Source organism: Gigantopelta aegis, chromosome 4, assembly GCF_016097555.1.
Source record: "Gigantopelta aegis isolate Gae_Host chromosome 4, Gae_host_genome, whole genome shotgun sequence".
Taxonomy (NCBI): Eukaryota; Metazoa; Mollusca; class Gastropoda; order Neomphalida; family Peltospiridae; genus Gigantopelta; species Gigantopelta aegis.
In genome coordinates, this window is record NC_054702.1 from 96,852,637 (window position 1) to 96,877,043 (window position 24,407).

Sequence of the window (24,407 nt, forward strand, 5' to 3'; positions counted from 1 at the left end):
AATCACTGTTACTAGAACAGAGGAAAATATTTTTACTTACATGCAATTCAGTAAACACCAGAGCAGCTTTTTTATAGTTCCATCCATTTTCCTCAAGGCATCTTAAAAAAAGAAAACGATTATGACAATCATATTTTTCTTCCATTCCCAATCAGCAAACCATACACAGTCAACAATAAGGTTTGACAATATTAGTGCATTTATTTTGCCTATTAGTTGAAAAGATAAGAAATAGAATGTTTTAATATCCCAGCACATTGTTACATATGTGTGCATTTCTCTTTGGGAATTTAACACAATTGGTCAGAATGTCGTTAAAAATCTCAACTAATAAAGTTAATCTTGTTTAATTTAAAATACAGTGGATTCAACTTGACTCCCTTCCTTCCCCCCCAAGAAAAAAAAGGGCAAAGCCACAATGGCATGTCACATATGCTGATAGTGAAAACCTAAATCAGTCTGTATACCATGACTTAGTAAACATACATACGAAATATGAAAACTAAACATTACATAATTATTAAATAAATTCAGAACATTTTAAACCAGATTCTAAATGACCGTGAACTTATCTTGGAATGACATTCAAGGGGGTGAGGATGTGCACTACGAACTGGTGAACATTCACACCAAATAAGAAAGCCACCCATTGCAGTCAAAAAACCCATTAACCAAGTTCTAAATGACGGGGTCAAAATCTTTGTCGGGTTGTGCAGTTGAAAGAGTTATCACTTGCTGAACAGCTGTGCCAAATATAGAAATTATCCATTACACAACTCGAGAGTTAAAAGGCAAAGGATAAACTTTAACCACACTTTAACCCAGCTTAATATAAATCTGCAAATGTATTAGAAAAAATTCTTAACCTTCACTAAAATGATGTCTGCAAACATGAGCCAAAGTAAAAGTAGAAATGTTAAAAATTAAAGTTGTTTTGTTTAACGACAACCACTAGAGCATATCGATTTATTAATCATCGGCTATTGGATGTCAAACATTTGGTAATTTTGACCCAGTCTTCGAGAGGAAACCCACTACATTTTTCCATTAGCAGCAAAGGATCTTTTTATATACACCATCCCACAGCCTTTGATAGATTGATCCTAGATTAATCGTCTTTCTGGTGAGCAAGTAGAAATGTGGTCATATGTGAACTTTAGCCAACTGTTGATGTGGCTGTCCTGCACTCCCATGGAAAGAAGTAAAAGGTGACATGAGTAAAATGTAACCTTTTGGCTGTTGGGTTGTTTGGACCACACCAGTGGAAAGGGAGGTGGAGGGAGGAAGGAGGGAAATTTGAGAGGTCAGGATATGTATAAAAAGAAAAGTAAAAGTATAATAATTCAATGTTTGTTTTATATTCTCAAATGATACAACTTGCTAAACTGATACAGAAAAAAAACACCAAACTGCCCTCACTTGAACTATATAGCAAAAACTAGTAAATATTTTCTAAATAATTTCAGTTTGGTTTTACGAAAGAAGAAAAGTAAGTGTTCTGGCTACTAATACTATTTTTGTGTGCAATTTAGAAAACAATCAATTAAAAAAATAAACAACTTGTAGTAAATTCCATAGGGTGAAAAAAAGGCATTCCCTGTGGACGGACTAGCTTTATCCACTTACTTGTGCGACCACTCTGCATTCATCCCTGATTCGGCAGAAAAGCGTTGAATCATCTCTTTGTTGGGTACAGCACTCGTCCCAGGTATAGGTGACAAGCTAGTCGATGGAACGGCAGGTGGGGCACTCGACACGGGACTGGAAGAGGGGGTGGGACCGGTACTTTTGAATGCTGACTGAAATGTTTTTAAAAGGGTAATTATAATATTCACACGTTTACTATAATACAGGCTTAGTGCACTTTCTACACAACATTTTAAAATATACAGCAGTTTCAAATGAATATAAAACTACACTCCAGTACTATTAAAATTTTGCAGGTGAAGAAAAATAAAGCTTCTTAAGCAATATATTTAATTCCAAAAATAGTTCTTACAACTATAAAAATTGAAAGAATGAATGTTTAACTCTTTCACCATGACAGGCCTGTATACTGGCTAGTGATACCAGTGCCTCTCCCCACGACAGGCCGGTTTAGCGGCTTGTAACACCTGTTCATATTTGGCGCCGAGTGACGCGTCAATATTATAATTAGACAAAATCTCGCGCGACCATAGCTGCCATGTGACACACTGTAATGGCTGCGTCCATGTTCTAGCGAATTCTGAATGAGTTTTTCCAAGTTTATACTGATATTCTGACTGTAATTAAACATGAACCGAGGTGACGAAATTTCGTCTGTTGAAAACAATGGTTGCGATTCAGATGACGGGTTTTCCGATGATGAAATGTGGGATAATATGGACTTTGGTGCATTTGATTTAATCGAGATTGGCGATTTAGAAGAAAATGATACCGATGACGAGTTACAAGATGACTTGCCACTGTTTTACCACGCGCCTGAGTTTACCTGGACACATGAGCCATATTCGGTTACCTGCAGATCAACGTTTACTAAAAATCCAGGGCCCGTAAAAGTGTTTGACGTCAACACAAACACCATAGAGTACTTTTCGCTATTTTATTCCAATACAGTGTATGGAAAAATTGTGTAATTGTGTCATAATGAATGCCAAAAAAAAGCGTGATACAGATCCTGCTAACAACAAAGGTGTGTGATATGATATTTCTGTTGATGAAATGAAAGCTTAATTTTGCAAAAGCATTGTAAATATATTTTTAAAATTATAACTGGAATGTTAATTAATTAATTATCCAACAAGAAAAACATTTGTACTGTTTTTTTTTTTTAAATTACCAGTCCTACCTACTCAAATAGGTGAGTAATATGCATAGTTTACCTGTAAGTACCAGATTTATACCTGTTGAATCTAACATTTTTAAAGTATTATTTTTCTATCTAGACAGCCGTCCATTCACCTTTCTGGAAATGTATAGCCTATAACTAAAATTAATGATAAAACAAGTAGTTTTATCCTTTAACAAACATGATCATAAATCTGCTATTTAAACTCAGTGTGCAGGGAAGGTCAAGACTGTAAAACTTAGTGGTGAAAGAGTTAATTACTCCCAGCACAAAAATATGCATCGGCTATTGGATATCCAACCAATGAATATTAAACAAGAATCGTTTAAAGTTTTGTGATCAACACATCTGGACTATGCAATAACATGTATGGCTATACATGATAAACAGTGTTTCCTTAAACACTAGATTATGTCTGCTACTACCGCGTCCTCACCTGTGATTGTTCCGGTGATGCATTGGTGATCGTTAATACATCATTGGTGATAACCATCCTGAAACAAATGAAAACGTTCAATTACAGTTCTTTCACATCACTTAAAGTTTCAGACATCGAAGAATTTAATCATCTCTAGGGTATGTCACAGCTGAATACTTTGTAGTCATGATCCTTCATAAATATTCCAACAAAATAAAACTAGAAACAGACTTTTTAGAAATGTGTGAACAAATCTAGATAGAAATAAACCTTGTGCTATTTCACAAGTTATTATTTAATACAACAGGCTCTACATGGTATTAAAATAATTTTAATTTGTGACAGTAATTCCAAAGTGAAAATAACCCAACGTGATCAAGATTTAAATTAACTTTGTGCTTTTTCACAAGTTATTATTTACTACAAAAAAAAAAAAAAAAAAAACTTTTTTAATTTGTAAGAGTAATTTTAAAGTGAAAGTAACCCACCCTGATCCGCAAGGCACTGTGACAAACAGTCTGTTGAATGCTCGTATCGGTGGCTTGTCAGATTTGCTTTCAGCTGAAAAAAAAGAGGACCAAATGCTGTACTGATTGAATTCTTTATTAACTTTGAAAGGGACAGATAAGCTATTTTCAATATTAAAGGTCTTGTAAATGGAATGAATAATGCATGTCTATAACGGCACCCCAATATGAAAAAATATACATAGGCTCTTTAATTGTTAAGTTTAAAGGTGAAAAATTATAATGAAAACTTTGTAAATGAAGGAAGGAATGTTTATTTAATGATGCACCCATCACATTTTAATTATGTTTTTATGGCGTCAGACACATGGTTAAAGGTAGGGTCAACTCAAACAAGAGCTTTATGTGTTGGAAAGATGCATACCCGGACCACCAACACATACTGACACTTTAAAGGTAGGGTCAACTCAAACAAGAGCCTTATGTGTTGGAAAGATGCATACCCGGACCACCAACACATACTGACACTTTAAAGGTAGGGTCAACTCAAACAAGAGCCTTATGTGTTGGAAAGATGCATACCCGGACCACCAACACATACTGACACTTTAGCGTAATTTTAGAGTTAATAAAAAAACATGATTATTCTTGCTAACTGGGGGCAGCCATGTTGTTTCGTTTTTGTGACGTCTGGTGGGATAGCTTGGAGCGAAGTGATGTCAGCTCCTGACCATCTCCTGTATGTACAGTGTAAACAAAAGCAGTAATTTTTGACAAGGTGCTTCTCCTTGATCAACCTGACTTGTAAAACAGCATAAATGACTTAATAATATAATAAACTATTTAACTAAATATATTTCAAGTTGCATTAATGGAACAAAATGGGGTTATAGTATTTTTCTCTGTTTAATAATCCAACGGTAAAATGTACACTATTAGGCCTATTGATATGCTACGTTGGAGCACAAATGATAACCCACGATACCCAAGTGATAATTTTCTTTTCTTTGGGACTACGTAATTGGTCAGTTCTGTGGTTTAAGATGGAAAATTCTACTTAATCAATAGTTTTACAGAACTATTTACAGTAATAAACCATGTCCATTACCATTTTAGGGGCGACAGGTAATATTCCACAATACCGGTATGTATTTTTGTGTCTAGACAGCGTCAATTAATTGGCTCGTCTGGTTACCAATCAAATACACACCTGCCAATCAGGAATCACAGGTAGAAGCAACTAACAGCATAGACCAATTAACTAAGAAAACACACTGTGTATCATTTTCAGTACGTAGGTTAATGCATGGGCAAAACATTGTTAATTGTTTCCACTTGTTGTGTAGCCACTTTGACAATGGTATTTTATTTTGTATTGAAAAATAATATATATAGTGCTGGATATACTTATTGCTGGCTTACTGGGATGTGTATTGTGTATGTGTATGACTATTTATCATCCCGCAAAAACCAGGTAGATTGGTTTCTCTAGTTCTAAGGCTCATTCCTGATGTGACGCGTTAAGTATTACGTAACCACCAACTCACCAGAGGGGCGTACTCACTGAGATGGTACAAAATGGCTGCGCCCGTTATATATAATAGCCGTCACATTTAACCGTTTTATTAATTAACTATACGATTATACGTGTTGATATTAAGCAATAATGTGCATTATATAACGTTGAATATGCATACCAGGCCAAATGCCTTAATTGACCTCTCCTTTAAGGACCACACAGATAATAAGAGAAAACCTGTTGCACCAAGGAATGGGCTATTTTTTTTTTCTTTATTAGCAGCAAGTGATATTGTATGTGTAGCATCCCACAGACAGGATAGCACAAATCACAGCCTTTGTTGCACGAGTTGTGGCATGCTGACTGAAAAATAGCTCAATGTTTTGTAAATGAAATGAATCCAAGATAATTTGAATATAATTTCACTATAGGCATGCACTATAACATAATTTGAAAAACAGGTTGTCTCTTAAAAAATTACATTAATGAAATATTCAACAGGAGAATCACTTACTTTCTTTAAATATTCCTGTCAAGCTAAAGCTCAACAAAGTTGGCTGAAAAAAGAAGAAAAAAGGAGATAAATTTCACTTTAACAAAGAATTTATTTTTTATTTTTGTAAGATTATTCAAAAGACAAATAGTTTGTTATACAACCAAATTTGAGGTGTTTCTATTGTATTAAAGTCTAAAGCACATTATTAACAATTACAATAAATTACTCTCCTACTTTTAATTACCATAAGATGTCCCAAACATTTTGTCCAGACAGAAATCGTAAAAAAAACCCCACCATACTATACATGAAATCTCCTAGGACAAAAAGCATGTAGGCTGCCATTTTTATTTTTTATTGAATAGTCTCCACGAGGGGTGAAAGGATGTGATGCAATCTAACATCGTCATGACATGATGTCATATTAATTATGCCACATACTTTGAACGCTTTCACCCCTCTTGAAGAATATTCCATAAAAAAGCAAAATGGCAGACAGCGATGGGGACATAGTTACATTCTAGTCAATATCTTGTCAATATAGGTGACATGGTTATATTCTAGTTTGTGGAATATATGTCAATGTAATGTTTTTTTCACCGTTTCTGTTTGGACAAAATGTGATGAAATCTAGCAGTAATTAAAGGTAGGAAGAGTAATTTCTTATCATTGTTAACAATGTAGTTTTAATGTAACAAATAACAAATAGTAATTATGCTATTTACAAAACATTTACCATTACATAAAACAATATTAGGAATACATAGTTCTATTAAATGGTACAAACAGAAATATAAAAATATTAAGTGAGGAATTTTTAAATAATCCTTACAATAAATTGTAGAATTGCTTAAATTTAATTTCCTGTAAAGACCCATGCTACTTACTCTGACTATATTAATGTCAACAACAAAAGAGTTTGGATCGTGTGTGGTCTTGGGTAGCAGACAAAGTTGGGATACAACAGGCAGGCGTCCATTCTTTATTGATTTCTCGCGACGTGCTGCAAAAAAAGTTTTAAAAGTGTGTGATGTTTCCCATATATTATCTAAAAGCTTCTGAAAACTGAAAGATGACTTTCTATCAAATACAAATAACACATATTATATCAACTGCTTGGAATTACAAGTGTGATGAGTCCAATTGGGTAATCTTGCAAAAAAATCTCACAATAAATGTATAAGAGTACTGGTAAAAATGGAGAAAACTTGGAAGTATTTTCTCTTTTATAGATACATCATCTGTCCTCAAACTATTGCATATTCCCCTAAGGATAGTAGTTTGGTTCGAACATCCCAACAGCCAATGGGATGGCCTAAGATTCCCCTTCCTTTAGCGGTCACATGACTGAACTTCCTTCTTTTTCCTGAGCAGGTAGCACGGAGAACTGGAAGCAGGGAGGCTGGGTGTGTATCATCCCTTGAGGACAGGTGATGCATCTATAAAAGAGAAAACACTCAAAGTTTTCTCCATTTCTTTTCAACATCATCTGTCCTCAAACTAGTGCAGCCTTTGACAGCAAGTGGATCTGACGCCATATAACCGTAGTCTGAGGTTTTAGCTTGTGTCTGATGCACAATCGGTAAAAGCACAACCACTGGAAATTATATGCAGCAGCTGTGGATGTCCAGTGAATTTTCAGTATCGCCGACATGGTCTTAGAAAAGAAACCTTTCTTCCCCAAACACTTGGAGATAAGATCCACGTGTGTAACTGGAACAAACATGATTGGGGTCTCGACGTGGGATGAAGCAGGAGGCGATCCCAATCGGTAGTGGTAGAGTGGTAGAGTAACAATCAAGTTACAAACTTCTGGCACCAACAGATGTAGTGATCGACCCACTGAATATCTGTGTAATGTCACCGATCAACAATTGAACAGTCCAAAACAGCGCCAACAGTTGACCGGCCCAGTGGACTGTCTTCAGCCCCAAACCGTAATGCTTGTAACCTTCGAACCGATGACAGCAAGCGATGATGAATTCCCACAACCGCCTGCATGTCGAAAATCGTGTAGCGAGGTTTACCGCAACTCGGTGAGTTGATATGGTAACTGAGACAGAAGCTGTAACTGAAACTGTAGCTGGAGTAGCAACCCGATCTGAAGGTGTGAAGTAAAGGTATCTTCCTTCCACCGTAACAGCGAAAGTGACGAACTGACGATCAGCAGTTGATGTAGGAAACTGACTGTTCTGCCATCTCAAGAATGATCGGCGTGAGCAGAAAAAACAGCTGTCAGGTAGTGTCTGTGCAATCATAGACACTGGGCCCATTGGAGATGTTGGCAACTGCTTAGCAATCTAGCGCAGACATGTCGATTCCATGTAGAACACTGGTCAAGATGACATGGACCGGGGCATCCCAGCAGAACCCATCAACTGCGTGAAGGCTGAATCTTCCAACTTAAACATCTGTGACATCATGGACGACTGACCCGTGGAAGACCGTGGAGAGGGTTACCCGTGACAGCTGCGTTTTCGCTATGTTGAGTTGAGAACTGTCAACTTCTATCTCGCACTGATTGCTGAGTGGAAATCGTCAAAGACCAGTTACCGTTCATTGGATCTACTGTAGGCTACAGAGTAGAGTCACACAAAGAGATGAGTAAGATGATTGTCTCAATGCAGTTGCACGAGTCCCGTGAGACACGGGTACCGTAATGCCCGTAGGCACGGCTGCAGCAAGCGCTGTGATTGAAGCCGTAGGTGGTTGCTGGTCTGCGTAAGTAACAGTAGCAGCTGATCATGGGAGCTGGTGAAGCCCCATGGACCGGTACAGAAGCTGTCTTGCCCGCAGACACGGGTCCGTAGACACCTTAACGAGAGTCATCGATTATAACTGGTCAGCTGCAGAAACAATAGCTGAAGACCGGCAGGAAGAACATTGCAGTGAAGGTCTTTCAGCAAAATAATTACAGTATGCTGTTAAACTCTGACAGTCCCAGTGGAAGACAAAAGACATCTTGTCTTGACACGCATCATGTGGGTCTTTCCCTGTCAGGAACTTCTTACACTTAGTGCAAGAATGCACCACTCTGGTAGAACAAATGCCTGACATTCAATTATCTCTGTAATGAAACAGCGAAAACATATGTCTGTACAATTCTGGTAAACAAGAAGCCGCCATTTTAAAAATGAAGACCAAGACTGTTGACAGGCACACATGAAAATTAATAATTTGGCTAGAACACTTTAATAAAATGATTACAACCAAAATAATTGTACAACAGTAACGTAACAACATTTAGAAATGTGTTACAAACAGTACAGTCTCAAATAAACCAAGTAAAAAGGATAGATTGCTCAAATTACGACGGAGCAAAACCCAGGACGTCTAAACCATAAGAGTGAAAGAAAAAGAAGGAAGTTACAGTCACATGACCGGGACAGGAAGGGGTGCCCAATAAAGAAATCTTAGGCCATCCCATTGGCTGTTGGGATGTTCGAACCAGACTACTATCCTTAGGGGAATATGCACTAGTTTGAGGACAGGTGATGTTGAATTGAAATGAGTATTTTGCTGCATTATGTTCATTTAGGTTAGATTTTGCTGAGTGCATAATATATGCTGGATTTCATGCCAATACATACTGCAGAGGATGTCGCATGTTTCATAAATCTCTTACCTGTGTCCTTTACTCGAAAGATATTTCGGCTTTCTTGCAAATAATCTGTCAGTGATGGCTGCCTGCAATTAATAAAGTTACAATAAAATAAAACAATTGAACTGATAAAAAAGAAAAAAAAAAGCTAAATAAAAAAGTATCTTCTAGTACTTCAAGCCAATGAATTAAGTTAATACTTACTTGTAATCCAAAGTGCCATTGTATGCAGTTGCTATACAGAACACAGCCTGAAAAGACAATATGAAATATAGCTATAGAGGACAAAGCCTGAAAAGATGTTATGCAATAGCGTATTACATATCAAAAATAAATGCTGTCAACTGAAGCTGCTACCAAGGATAATTTAATGTCTTGTGATAAAGACAAGATCAAATAAAAGACCAAGTTTAATTGTAAAATGTATAAAGCCATATACTACAAAATGTAGAAAAACTGATCAAAAGTAAAATACTGTCTAGTAGTTCTTCATTTGAAACACTTGATGCAATACAGCTAAAACAGTTAGGAAATAACCACGTGGAGTTTTTAGATTTGCGGGTGTTCTATTTGATCCTGCAAATGTAATTTTTTACTGAAGGCGTTAGCCTGAGGTAAAAAATGAAACATTTGCGGGCATCAAATAGACAATAACACCCACAAAATCTAAAAACTCCATATGGTTATGTCCATTGTAAACTAAATTGTTTTTCTACGGAACTAATTGTATATTTGGTATTTCTTGAACAAAATACCTGGCTACAATCTAACTGTAGACCCGTGAATCGTCAACTTCACCTGTTCCAATTGCTAATGACGTCACTTTTTAATGACACCATTAGCTTTCTGTATTATTTTCATTTGATCCCGGGAAAAAAATGTAATTAACCAATCACAATACAGAACACACTCGCAGTCAGTTTGCAATGTTTTATGACTTTTGAATTTAATAACCAAGCGCTCACAATAAACTTCCCCCTTATCTCACACCTGTTCATGATAGGCCTCAAACAGTGGCTGCCTGTTATCTGAATCATAGATCGTGTAGTATTCTTTGAGAAACTTCACCACAATTGTCTTCACTTCGTCATTCATGAAGTAACTTCCCTGGAAAAAACAGAAACGATAACATAACTCACAATTACAGAATTTAAATGTTTCTATTTTTAATGAATACCACTTTATACAAATATTGCAACAACAGCAAACATTCAGTGCTTTTTCATCTGGGGCACCTAATATAACAAAAGTATGTTTGTTTAAGACATGTAGCCATATAACATGTGGGGGAGGGGGGAATCTTACAAATTAAATTAATTTAAATATAAAAGACTATCAAAATGGTTTTCCTTTCTGCCAATACAAAGATCTCATCATTCTGATTAGCATACTAAAAAATAAACCATTATTTCACCAGCAACAGATCAATAGCTCCTTAATACCTTTGATGGAGGTATAACTGTCGTCGTTTCCAGGTCAAATGTTATAGGTGGTGGAAGTTCATGCCCATCCTACAAAGAAATATGAAAGAACATTACTATAAACTTTCAAAAAATGTTTTTTGTTTTTGTTTTTTTTAATGTAAAATGACTTCTTTCTGCAGTTTAAATTTGTTCAAATACATAATATTTTATATTTTTGTGTAAAGTTCCCCGGGCACAATTATCAACTAGGCACATTAGGCCTTGTGAAATAGTCATATTTTAATACAAGCAATGTAACAAAACAAAGAATACAAAGCTCTGTGTTCGATGTTCTGATGTTAATCCTGTTCAATTTTATTGGATGTAAATACGCAAATGATTAGAGACTGCGAACCCATTAATCCAAATTGATGCTTTTGTTCCATGATTATCAACCACTTAACACAACCAAGCAGTTTTCATATCAATCACTCTGAATGAGCATAAGTCCTGTCTACATGAATTTTTTTAATTTTTTATCTCAGGTTAAAGGGACACACCCTAGTTACGGCTAGTTGTTAACCATTATGGCATTGTTTTTCGCTATTAAACCCATTTTTTCACAAATAAAATTGCACTTTACTTACCGTTTATTATTTAGAATATACATTTCCATTCACCTGAAGTGTTTTTTGGTAATCCTGGTAATCCTGGTTTTTGTAATACCACAAAATGCATTTTTCGTATTTCATAAAATGGCACGGGCCTCTGAGAAAAAACAATTGAGCAGACAAGGTCTAATCTATTTTTAGAGGGGATATTTCCATTTCAATGTCACAGACGTTGGTATACCACGTGACCATTATCATTTTGGTTCGGTTTGTTTTCTTGTGCACGGTTCGCGCAATCAACATCCGATTTGTTGTTGTTCATTTGTGAGATTTTTCTTCACAGTTCATGAACATTTTCAGTAAAAATAAAGTTCAGACAAGTAAGTGTCTCAATACAAAACGTTACAAACCCTTAAAACCAATAATTTTGCTAAGTCTTACAATATCTGGAGAGGGGATACAACCAGGACAGAACAGTTGGAACATGTCCAGGAGAGGTGAAAGGAATGCACCCAAAGTCTGTGAAATTTGTCATGACGTAGGCATTGTTGTGCTTCGAGCGACATCTACCGGTGACATCAGAATACAAACTTTCAAAATTATTTCAAGCAATTGGGACATGGGGATTCCCATGGTATTTATCGATATAAAACCAGCTTTTTCACTCCATTTGATAAAAACGTGATCTAAGTGTGTTACAGGTTTGTAGATTAACCAAATTATAATTTATTTTCGCTGGATGGAACTAGAGTGTGCGGCTTTAAGGATCTCCAAGGTGTAAAAAGTGGAGATAAATTACAGAGCTACAATTTAATCCAGGTTACTTAGACTTTGCAATTGTATCAGTCAGCATTCGCTTTTACCCAAATTAACTCTAGCTCCATTTTATGTTCTTTATGTAGATGCACTGGTTGGTTGTTTACATCCACTTCTATTAACAAGTTAAAATCTTGTAAAAACTAAAAATCTAAACGATAAACTAAAGAAAAAACTCAGGTGATGAAAGAGGTCAATATGCATGTACAGTCAACTCTCGTTATAGCGGTATTTATTATTACAGAATATTCGGGTTCTGGCACACTTTTACTGGGAACAAATGTGCATCTGTTTTATTTTGATCCTTACAATGGAATATTCGACTTCCAGTACCGGCAGTAATTGTTGGTAACAAATGTGTATTTCCAATGTATTGTTTGTTTGTTATTATGGCACACAGACTTACTGGCAGGTAATTAGCAAAGTTGTTTTTTCAAATAACTGCAACTCTGTACACCAGTTTTGAGTGCAACCTGATTAGCTGTGGTTGATCGTGCATGCCATATAAGGTCTATTGTTTAACACTAGTGTCTTGAGAAAGTAATAAAAACATCTCGCATTATGTCGAGTTGAATTATTCTTGTCAATTCTTGTTAACTAACAATTTGGGATATATGAAATTTTTATAAGTGAAAAAAAAACAAATTTTAAAAAAAGAAACCTAAATACACCACAGGATGCCACTGCTAGCCATTTCAGTAAACAATGGGGAAAGATTCTAAGCAGGTTGACAGTTGGTGACATTTTGTGAGAAATTATGTTACAGTATGTGATATTCAGATTGTTGTGGAAGCAAACCATATTGTTAAGTATAAATACTTTTTTTTCTCACTAGTTTCTGTGTCACAACTTTCATAGATATAATACAGCATATGCATATTCAACAAAATTAACTATTACTTGCCAAACTAAGGGAACTAACTCTTCACAATTGTTTTAACGGGAAATTTGATATATACCACGAACATAGATTGGGTTTTTTTAAATATAGATTTTTACATAAATTTTTATTTTATTTTTAAAACAGAGTACTAATAAGTCATCAAGCTGTTTTAAAATCCCATAACATTATAGGACAGACCCACTAAACTACATTATTTTTTGTATAAATTGCGTAGATACAACACAGATACAACCTGGGTTATTTTTTCATGCGGATTATAGTACTGCTCATGTTACAATGTCAAGAAATGAATGTCATCCATTACACCAGAGAATACTGTGCTGTAAGCATATCCTACTGTATAGACTAGACTATAGATGGACAATGGTTAAAAACTCACCAGATTGATAACTTTAGGAAACCTCTTTCGAACCATGCTGGAAAAGTGTCACATCAACAAACAGATATTAATAAACAAAATAAACAAGTGATAACGTCAAAGTAAGGAGGGGAGATCTGTCTTCTTTAACTAATGGGATTCAGGAGCACTTGAAATCAACTGGTAATGATGAACTTCTCTGTTGAGGAATATGGCTAATTTACTAGAAAATATATCAATAAATTTAATCCTAAAACATGATTGTGTTTTTAAATATATTTATTTTAATTTATAAGAAAGAGAAAAGATAGAACAAGAACTGGTTATATAACAGCAAAACAAAAGATTAATGTGTATAATATAGATATAAAGATAATTTAAAAAATATATGTGCAGTAACGAAAATGAAAAAAAAGTATTACTTTACTGAAAAAAAATAAAAAAGTAACCCTCCCCAAAAACATTACACAACTAAACAGAATTAATTAACATGGCAAGTATAGTGTAATCCTTTAGGTATTAACACAGGATTTTCCTCTTCTTTTTTTTTCACTCATCCAATTCTGAATAATATAATATCTATTTTAAAATATACATCATGTCCACTGTATCCATAGTATAATGTTCAAACAATACCAAATGCATGGTTCAATAAATCCACTAGTCCCAAGACCTGGCCAGTGAATATTTGGTTTGGGCTAGTGGAAATATTCACCTATATTACCACAATACATAGGGTACTAGCCAAAGCTTCTGTGAAGGCCATTGACTTTCTCAAACATTTGTCAAATGTTTGTCATATTCACAACATAGGCTAGGGCCACCCGTATGACATCTGGCAGGGTGCACCCACTGAAATTAATTAGTTTGAGATCAAACAAGTGATACCATTTAAACTGCACATTTCCTGACTTGTGCATTTAGTTGGACCCTTTTCATCTCAGTCTGACAACGATAATCATTTAAGTCCTTCATCTAGCTTAATCACTAGCAGCTACAATGAAGCAAAGCTGAACCATGGCAACCAAAGACTTTTAACAACAGACTGTTTTCACAAGAAGACAACTATCACCAAACAACACATGGCTGGTTCCGAACAAACTAAGACTCAAAACATATATTTGTGACTCCCCGACAGAGAACATATGATGTGTCAGTCTGGACTGACAAACAAAAGACTTTGTTTTTTTGCTGCCGGGAAATAGAGACACAAAACCAAGCTGAAACCCAATTCAATGACTGTTTTTTTCTCTCTCGCACTCTGCTGTTTCACCAGGTCCCAGCTGCCCCTGTCTTAGGTTGTTCCCCTTCCTGGGAAATCTTACCCGTCATCGGAAGCAGGTCTGCGTCACCTGGCCAGCCTTCAGTTGTACCGGCCACACACAAAAGTGTGGCCCTTTTCAGGACTCGATGACCCTTTTTCAGGGTCGTGTGCTGGCCGGTACATTAAAATGACATTGAATCAAGGGATTTTCTGCTTGTTTAGTTGGGGAATTGACAAACCCTGGCTGCTCATGTGTTGTGTTGTTTTTGTGTGTTTCATTTCATAATTCTAACAATATTCAGCATAACTACTTGCTTAAAATATTTTGTCAATACCTCAAAAGTTTTCTATACTTGCCAAGGAACTCAATTATAATTATATCATTCTGCAAAAAAAAAAAAAACCCCACCCCAACCTCCCGAACAAATAAAAAAAAAGTATGAAGAGAGAAAAATAGAATAAATATTTTTTCTTTTTAATATTTCACGTAACACATTTTCCACATAATATACCAAATACATTTGTTCACTCCCTTTGCACAGGATGCACTGTGTTCAGTCACCATACACCAAGATTAATAGTTACCAGCCAGCCATTGCATCTGTGGGTCACACAATGCCTGGACACACCATGACATTCAGCTCAAATGACCGATACCATTACCTAATGTACTCAGACCGCTCTTTATAGCGGTCACACAAATCATTGCCATCCAAGACGAGCTGTAACAACTTCCATCCTTCAATCTTCTGAAGTTCCTCAATCGACCGCAACTAGAAACACACATAATGACAATTCTATACATATACAGTATAATTACAAACTTCCCACCATTATGCAATCTACTCTATTCTTATTGGATGATGTCACTTAAAAACCGAATGTTATCCTTTGATGAACCTCAGAAAATGACATCATTACATCAAATGGGATGTCATTACATAAAACTCATATCATGGGAAGGACTTCAGAATGTGTATCTTTACCTAAATAAGTTGTGTTGTTTGTAATTATAAGAATTGTTTGCCTTTTTAAAACATTTATGATGTATAACAAGTCACAAATTTATTATAAAATCACTTTGCTATGCCATGCGATGTTATATGATTTATGACTGTTATACATCGATAAATTCACAAAAAATTGCAAACTATTCTTATATATATCAGGTAACAACTACAATAAATGAAAAAATTAGATATAAAAGTATATATTCTTCCTTGCATTAAAATAATTATATTTGCTCAAACGTCACTGACCTAATGAAAATTAATATCCTTATATATCTTTACCATATATTGGAGTAAATTAGCATCATTTCAATTTAATAAAAACAAAAACACCCTAAAAATATAAAAAGTATAATAATATATAGAGAAATTATGACTTTTTAGAAACTGCTGAAACAAGAGAAGCTTAAATAAATAAAATGTGTAGCATGTCAACATGTATTACTACTCTAAATCTGGAAATATTAATGAGCATAAAATTTGAGCAAATTTAGCGAAAGAAAGAATGTTTTATTTAACGACGCACTCCACACGTTTTATTTACATTTTATTTTATATGGCATCAGACATATGGTTAAGGACCACACAGATTTTGAGAGGAAACCCGCTGTCGCCACTTCATGGGCTACTCTTTCCGATTAGCAGCAAGGAATCTTTTATTTGCACTTCCCACAGGCAGGATAGCACAAACCATGGCCTTTGTTGAACCAGTTATGGATCACTGGTCGGTACAAGTGGTTTACACCTACCCATTGAGCCTTGCGGAGCACTCTCTCAGGGTTTGGAGTCGGTATCTGGCTTAAAAATCCCATGCCTTGACTGGGATCCGAACCCAGTACCTACCAGCCTGTAGACCGATGGCCTAACCACGATGCCAGTCCCGAATTTAGGGAGCTCGTACAAGACACTAACATTTCATGATGCTAAATTTAAAAATATTTAAAAAATGTTTGTGTGATTGTTTTGTCAGTATTAACTGATCGCACAACAATGGTTAGATGAAAAGGATAGAAAACAATAATTATTTTTGGTCAGACTTTACAATCATAAGTATATCCTATGTCTAAAAAAAATTCCCCTCACATATATGTTGTAATTACAACCACATTTTACGTGTGTAGTATATGTATTTAATAACTATTTGAATGTAAGATCAAATAAAAAAATAAAATAAAAAAATGACCCCCAATAATTAATTATGCACATTACTGCAATATTAAAAACTAAATTTAAGTTATCTGTAAGATGCATAACGTCAAAATTGGTCCAAAATATTATTTTAGCTGATCCTACAAATTAAGCTTATTCTTTTTGTAGTTTCTGATATGACCACATCGTTAAAATTTTATGTTGATAATATGCCACTTATTTGAATTTCGCTAAATTTTAAGATCGCTCTTTAACAAGTCAACATTTAAACTTACCAGGATTTTAATATACACTCGTAAAGATGTATACAAAGAATATGCATGTACAATTAACCAAAATAAAAAATAGCTAAATATGTTGAGAGGAGAAAACTGAGGTAAAGCCAAACAATACCTGATTTTTTCCAATGTTTAATTTGGTTACAAATGGCGCAGCTGAAACCAAATCTGTCATGTGACTCAGTGACAGAAGACGATTACTGCTCAGATCCAAACCAACAAGCTACAACAGAAATCAAACACTGAATTAATATTCTTAATCCAACTTAAAACCATACATAAAAAGCACACCTTTAACAAATACAGTGAAACTCCTCTAAATCGGACACCCAGGGGACCAAGTAAGAAGTCTGGTTTTATGAGGTATCTGGCATAGAGAGTCTCTATTCTGTACAGATATTTAAAAATGGGCCTAAAAAAATGTCCGGTTTTGAGAGGTTTCACTGTATACCAAGTGGCAAATACGATGCATATCGCAAATATGGGACCTCAAATACAAGTAACTATTCACGAATATAAATAATTAGACTGAATCTATTAATATTGTACTATTGTACTTGGCAGTGACACATGGTGAGATTAAATAGTTAAATACTTTTTTTTTTATATCCTGAACACATACAAAATGGATACCCAAATGGTACTTGACAGATTATCAAGAGAATAATTAAATACTGAGCTCTGTAGGATACAACTAATCACAAAAACATAATTTCTCACTCCATGAGTAGATATTCTTCAATATGGATCAATACTGCTGATTTTAATTTTTTAATTAATGGGGTTTTTTTCCACCTTGACCATGTTTTTTTTTTTTATATAATTGTGTTTTTTTTTTGTTATTTCCAAATAAGAACCTCTTGAATAATCGAAGTTCATGATATTTGTAGTTTTAGGCCCATGGTTTGATGCACTTTTTTCAAGTTTTGTACCAGCTTATTTTGATTTTAAAATGAAATGGTATATGTATCAGTGTTTCCATAGCTTGCACTCTATTGGAAATACTGACATGTTTGCATAAGATGTCCCAGAGTCAAAATGCTGTCATGGTATGATAAAATGGTAAAAATAACATTATATTTTATTTTCTAGTCTAGACAGGTCACCCTTTTTACTTTCTCTTACTTGAACACATGCTCCACAACACACATGCCGGAATGTTGTCAAAAAATAATTCGTTGAATTTGTTTCTGTGAAAAAGAAGCCCAAATATATGCATAAAAACCAACCTCTGGGATATTTTCCTGAATAATTTTCACCACATTTGACATTGTGTTGGCTCGATTCAGGGCTAAATACAGACCACTAGCACTCAATACTGAAAAAGAAGAAAATAAAATAGAGGACCGGTAAGAAATACATAACAAATATTTAAATCATATGAGATATAGAGAATAATACATGAGTTTCCATTTGATACCATTTGATACCAAATCACTACTGTACTAACAGATACGTTTTCCTTAAAAACATAGAGCATTCTAAAACATTTGCCAACCACTCGGAAAATGAAATTAATGAAAAGTGAGCATTTTAATATGGCGAAGCATTGTAATAATACAGCTAATTTTGAATTTGAATGACTTCAATATTCCAATGTCGTCACTTTACATCTCCTTACAATAACACTAAACTGGGTCATGACCTCTCAAAAATGATCTCCAACATACATTGTATACGATTTTGATACACAACAGTGATCTCCTACACGGGTGTGTAAGAAATGTTAATATACAGAATAAATTGCAGATATCAATTCTTTATTACTCCAGTGGTCACTCTGAACAGGGATTTTTTTTTCATATTTTCTCAGTGAGAAATATTCTGCATTGGTTTAACGTACACTAATAATGAGACAATTTGATGCTTACAAACCAATCACATAGTCGGTATTAAATATGACATCATCATGATTTGGCAGAGTACACAAAATGACGTCATATAGCATTTATGTCTTTCTGTTTTCAGTGTTAAACTTGTAATAAAATGGTAGTTTTATACAATTCATTATAAAACAAATTTTGCAGAATATAGAGAACTTTGGTTTTCGAAAATTATCTGAGAACCATGATTAAAATGCAAAGTTAAAGCAATGCCAAGAACAGTGTGTAAAGTGCTTTACATCGCCTCCATATATATGGAAGTGCAGCCTCTGTATATAAAAAATAATTAAAATAGATGGGGTAATAAATAGAATAACAAACTTGATATCTGTTATTATCAAATAATTTTTACTTGTAACTGGCTAAAGCTAGAGACATAAATTTGATAATAAATGGTAACTCGTTTATTATCCTCTATTTATCGCTTTAACAGGAAAAGCCATGCTTAATAATTGATATGGTATTTTACCGAGTCAATATATAAGAAATAATAATTGAAAATAATTTCATGAAAAATTTATATTTCGTTGTAAAATAACTGGGTTTCTGCTGTTTTTGAAGTTTAGTAGAGAATTTGGTGAAATCTTTTGCTGACCCAGAACCAACCCTACCAAAGCTTGTACAGAGAACCCTAAATAAAAATGCCAACATAGCAAATTAAAACTGCTGTTCAGCTTTACAACCAATGCTACCAAACCAAGCTACCTAAATCGAAATGGCAGTAGCTGTCGAATAAGTTCTCATTTTGAACCCAATCTACTTCCAAACCAAGCTATTTTAAGAACTGGGCAAATGTCTGCCTAAGGTGCTTGGGTCAGAGCATGAACTCCATAAGTAAACCAACCAAGTTTTCTCCAACCCCAAACTGATGATTCATTTATCAATCTGCTACAGTGTTGTTGTTGTTAAACTAAACAAACTTTACTTATTTTAGTTTAATCCATCATATTTTAGTTTAAACTCAATAGTTTGGTGCAAGTTAGTGGGTATACTAGGACACAAAAGTATAGTAATCCGGTACTACTGCATTGTTCTTTACAATACAAGCAACATTCAATGACCCGACAATTACGCATTTCATTTTATACTGAAAATCTCCTGCTACTTACAGTGACAAATCATGCATCAATTATATCCAGTGCCTATTTCACTTTGAAAGACACAAGTATTTAAGCACATTTAACAAATTGCTAAACCTTTTTGTCTTAGTATATACAAATAAAAATGATTAAAATGATGTTCCTAGTTTACCTTCATCTTGGTAGAGTGAACTGAGATCCAAACACTTAGACGCAGGGTCATATCGTTCACTCATTCTCTTCTGAAATAGATGCACATATTATTAACAAGTGAGTTATCTTAAAATGTAAAATTTATACACTTTCCTCAACCACGCACCAGTTCAGCAATTCAAACAATACATTTTGATAAACCAGTATATAACAGAGAAGACTGTTTAAGATTGAGCTACAAAATACCTATATATAATTCTTTTCAGCAGAATTCACCACATACATATTTATTGTGATCTTGGCGGCAAACAAAAAAGATATATCAATTAAAATTCAAGAGTTGCAGATTAACAAGAAAAACTTTATGCAGATAAGTGGAGATAAAGCATTTTAAATGATATTTTATATATATGACATGTGTATGTGTATGTGAATGTGAATGTGAATGTTAATGTGTATGTGTATGTGTATGTGTATGTGTATGTGTATGTGTATGTGTATGTGTATGTGTGTGTGTGTGTGTGTGTGTGTATGTGTATGTGTATGTGTATGTGTATGTGCATGTGCTTGTATATATGTATATGTATATGTATAAAATCAATACATGCTGTATACATCAAATATTAGTTCAAGACCTCCAAAACATATTACAAAAAATTTACATAAAACTTCAAGCATAGATACCTGCAGTTTTTCAATGCTTTCTTTGTCCATTGGTATTACTGGAGGGCTACATGGCGAAACCACAACAATCATCTGGAAAAAATAAACAAATAAATACTACCTCCACTAAATAGACAACAGTAAAATAATATGTATCAATATTAAAAACAAATAAATTAAAAAAATATTATATGACAGTGAAATGAAATATAGTGCATTAGTCAGAAATAGGATATGCTAAAACTGCTGATAAAATTTAAGAAAGAAAAAAAAAAGAAGAAAAAAAAGAGTTTAAAATGGTAGCCTGATGTGCAAAGATACATCAACAGACCATTTTGATAGTTTGTGCTTTTATTATCTAGATGGTTCAACATAACCGAGTTAATAAAAAGTATACGAATCACACATGTAATAACAAGTGTAATGACGTAATATTGGGAAGATGACGTTGCTTCTCTAGTCCTGGCTCAGGCTGTGTATGTGAAATATGATGTCATTCTGTTGTCTCCTTCTAGTTGTGGTTATAACATTTTGGGATGGTCCTTGTTACTCATAAAAAAAATAACAACAATAATAATATGGACAATAAAGGAAATTATTACACTCGAGTTGAGTCGTACCGATTCTACGAAACTCTTGTCAGGATTCATGTATTAACCTAGCTCTCAATTGGGCAATACAAAAATCCTGACACTTGTTTAGTATAATCAGTTCTACACACAAGCTTGTATAATAATCTCTGTATATTAACAGTACCATTGCCAGCAACTGGCAAGGTTTAGTATTCATCTTTTTACATCAACAACGATTTCTAAGTCACCTTAAAGCCTGACGGCAATGTGATCATCTTGCTCGTGCGTCTCAGTGCTGTTGCTTGGTCCCAATCTTTCACATAAAACAAGGCGTCCTTATTCTGATAGTGAAACTGAAAGAAAGAAACAAAAAATATTTCCAGTTAAAACACATAATTCAGAAAATGGAGAAAACTTGGAGTGTTTTCTCGTTTATAGATACATTACCTGTCCTCACAAGTACACCTCCCCCTCCCCCACGCGAGTGGTCTGGTTCGAACATTCCAACAGCCAATGGGATGACCTAAAATTCTTCACTGTATGTTCCCTGTAGTTCCTGTCATGTGACTTCAATTTCCTTCTTCTCCATGAGCGCATCAACAGAGAACAGGAAGCGGGGAGGCTCGGGTGGGAATAAATCCTTGAGGACAGGTAATGACACTCCATTTCTTTTCACATTACCTGTCATCACAAATGCAGCATTCAACAGATGGTGGTGAGTAATGAGATCTGCAGATGCACAAATGCTCTCCCCAAGACTGGATGGAGTCTGACAAGTGGAAGAATTAGGCCACCATGGTAAGCCCTCCTCCAAAGGATGCCCGTCACAAACCCATGCAGGTGATGTTAGTAACAACAACCAGAAAAGGCAGCATCCGTCAGCAGTGGCAGGTACAGCTCCCCGAAACACATGGAACAGGAGCCGTGAAGCCACATCTCAAGTAGGTTCTGACAGGGTGGGAAGACGTACCACCAGGGATGCAGGTGTTAGGTAACCTTCCAACGTATTGGAGTATTTTTAGTAAAAAACAAGCAACAACAGTATGGGTGCATCCGTCAGAACACTGAACTGAACAAATCCCCAAATGTTTTCTGGCTAGTACACCAAAGAAATGTTAGTTCAGTTAGGAAACATATGGCCAAGTTCCAGCAGCAGTGCATGTTAAAGGTGCAAAGAACAGAAGTCTTAGCAAGTCCTCACCTGTTGAGTCGATAGACATATCGGTGTGCAGTCTATAAGTCAATAGCAGCTCAGCGACGACGAGGACGGCTAGTATTCACCAATGTCTGCGCAGCCACCACAGGTCCCAGATGATGGAAGCCCTCAACATCTTCAGTAGAGACATCCCGCAAGTAGTAGCTATCGAAGATGGAGTCCGTCGCCCAGAACAACCAGAAAGTAGGTGCTGAATGGGTGTGTTACAGTGCAGGGACATGGTGGCGGCCAGGGAAACCTTCCTTCTGGTATGCAGACAGGATCGTAGACCGAATCCAAGAAGAGACCGTATTCTTGGTAATGTCTTCCAGGTGACTTTGATGACAGGAAAGGAACGTCAAATGTTCGACGTTGATGGAACGAGCGAGTCCTCTCTCTGTAGTGATGCAAAGCTCTCACTGGACATACGGGTAAGTCTTCCACATCGTCCGGACCCACAATGGATGACACGGCTTGAACCACGTAGGAACGAGGAGCTTGATCAGGCAGCCGATTCTTGGCCACGAAGTTCATAAGGAGCTCCAAGGTAACAATTGCGTTCACGGTAAAACCAGACCAGGTCCACATCTAAGGCACGAATCTCGGAAACCCGTGCTGCTGTAGTGAAACCCAGCAAGAAGACAGTCTTCCGTGTTAATGCTTCCAGGGATGACTCTTCTATAGGTTCATATGGTGCCGATGTCAAGGACAGCAAGACCAGATTCAAGTACCACTTCGGTGTACGAAAGTGATGGACTTGATCTTGCAGATTAAACCCCTTGATCATCTTGTGTATCTCAGGGATAGTAGACAGCTTCGTAGTAGTAGGCTGGATCATGAACCGTAGCAATCACAGACACGTACCCTGCAATGGTTGACCCCTTGAGCTTCAGAGACGTATGAAGATACATCAGGAAGTCTGCAAGACAAGGCACCGGAATAGCATGAGATCGGAGTTTTTGCCGGATGCACCATCGGTGGAAACACAGCCATTGAACATTATATGCAGCAGAAGTAGACGAGCGATGAGCATTCAAAATAGCCGCAGAAGTCTTGGAAGAAAACCCCTTCTTCTTCAAGCTTTTGGTGATAATGTCCACACGTGTAGCCGGAACAAGCAAGGCTGCGGATGGTGTAACCTTATGTGGGATGCCACAGCAGATGATCCCAGTCTGGTAAAGGTAGAGGATGTGGGTCGGCGAGCCTGATGAGGTCTGGAAACCACATTCTCGTTGGCCACATTAGAGCAATCAAGAGAAGACGGCAATGGAACTGCTGAAATCTCTGCAACACCTTGGGCAGCAGAATTGGAGGTGGAAATGCGTAAGCGTCCATCTGATTCCAGCTGATGGCCAAGGCATCTAGATCTATGACGTCTGGATCCAAGACTGTTGACATATAGACTCAAAACTGATGGTTGAACCGTGTGGCAAACAAATCGATGTTTGGTGTCCAAAGCCGGTTGCAAACCCATCGAAAAGCCTCCAGATGCAACATCCATTCGGTTGACTGCAGAGCTGACGGACGGGAGAAACTGTCTGCCAGGACATTGGAAACCCTAGGATGTGTCGAGCACGGACCTGCAGTGGAATGCTATCCACCAGGTCATACAGGCAAAACGTCATCTGCAGAAGACTGCTGGAGTGTGTACCGCCTTGTCAATTGATGTAAGCTGCCATGGAAACACTGTCGGTGGCTACCATCAGGGACGCTCCAATCAACCTCGGACGCCAGTGGA

General features: G+C 36.0%; 1 protein-coding gene across 1 annotated transcript in view; it reads right to left on the minus strand.

Moving 5' to 3' along the window:
• The window catches only part of LOC121371499 (nuclear RNA export factor 1-like), a 43,526-nt gene that overhangs the window by 2,628 nt on the left and 16,491 nt on the right, over positions 1 to 24,407 (minus strand). Inside the window, exons 7-23 of the mRNA XM_041497431.1 lie at positions 21,723 to 21,827; positions 20,924 to 20,995; positions 20,259 to 20,328; positions 18,354 to 18,442; positions 17,240 to 17,347; positions 15,351 to 15,460; positions 13,445 to 13,481; positions 10,774 to 10,842; positions 10,322 to 10,438; positions 9,536 to 9,582; positions 9,356 to 9,417; positions 6,618 to 6,733; positions 5,749 to 5,791; positions 3,737 to 3,809; positions 3,267 to 3,324; positions 1,627 to 1,799; positions 41 to 101 (exon numbers count right to left, since the gene is read on the minus strand). Of these exons, the coding sequence (XP_041353365.1) occupies positions 41 to 101; positions 1,627 to 1,799; positions 3,267 to 3,324; positions 3,737 to 3,809; positions 5,749 to 5,791; positions 6,618 to 6,733; positions 9,356 to 9,417; positions 9,536 to 9,582; positions 10,322 to 10,438; positions 10,774 to 10,842; positions 13,445 to 13,481; positions 15,351 to 15,460; positions 17,240 to 17,347; positions 18,354 to 18,442; positions 20,259 to 20,328; positions 20,924 to 20,995; positions 21,723 to 21,827 (1,410 nt within the window). The remainder of the gene's footprint in view (positions 1 to 40; positions 102 to 1,626; positions 1,800 to 3,266; positions 3,325 to 3,736; positions 3,810 to 5,748; positions 5,792 to 6,617; positions 6,734 to 9,355; positions 9,418 to 9,535; positions 9,583 to 10,321; positions 10,439 to 10,773; positions 10,843 to 13,444; positions 13,482 to 15,350; positions 15,461 to 17,239; positions 17,348 to 18,353; positions 18,443 to 20,258; positions 20,329 to 20,923; positions 20,996 to 21,722; positions 21,828 to 24,407) is intronic.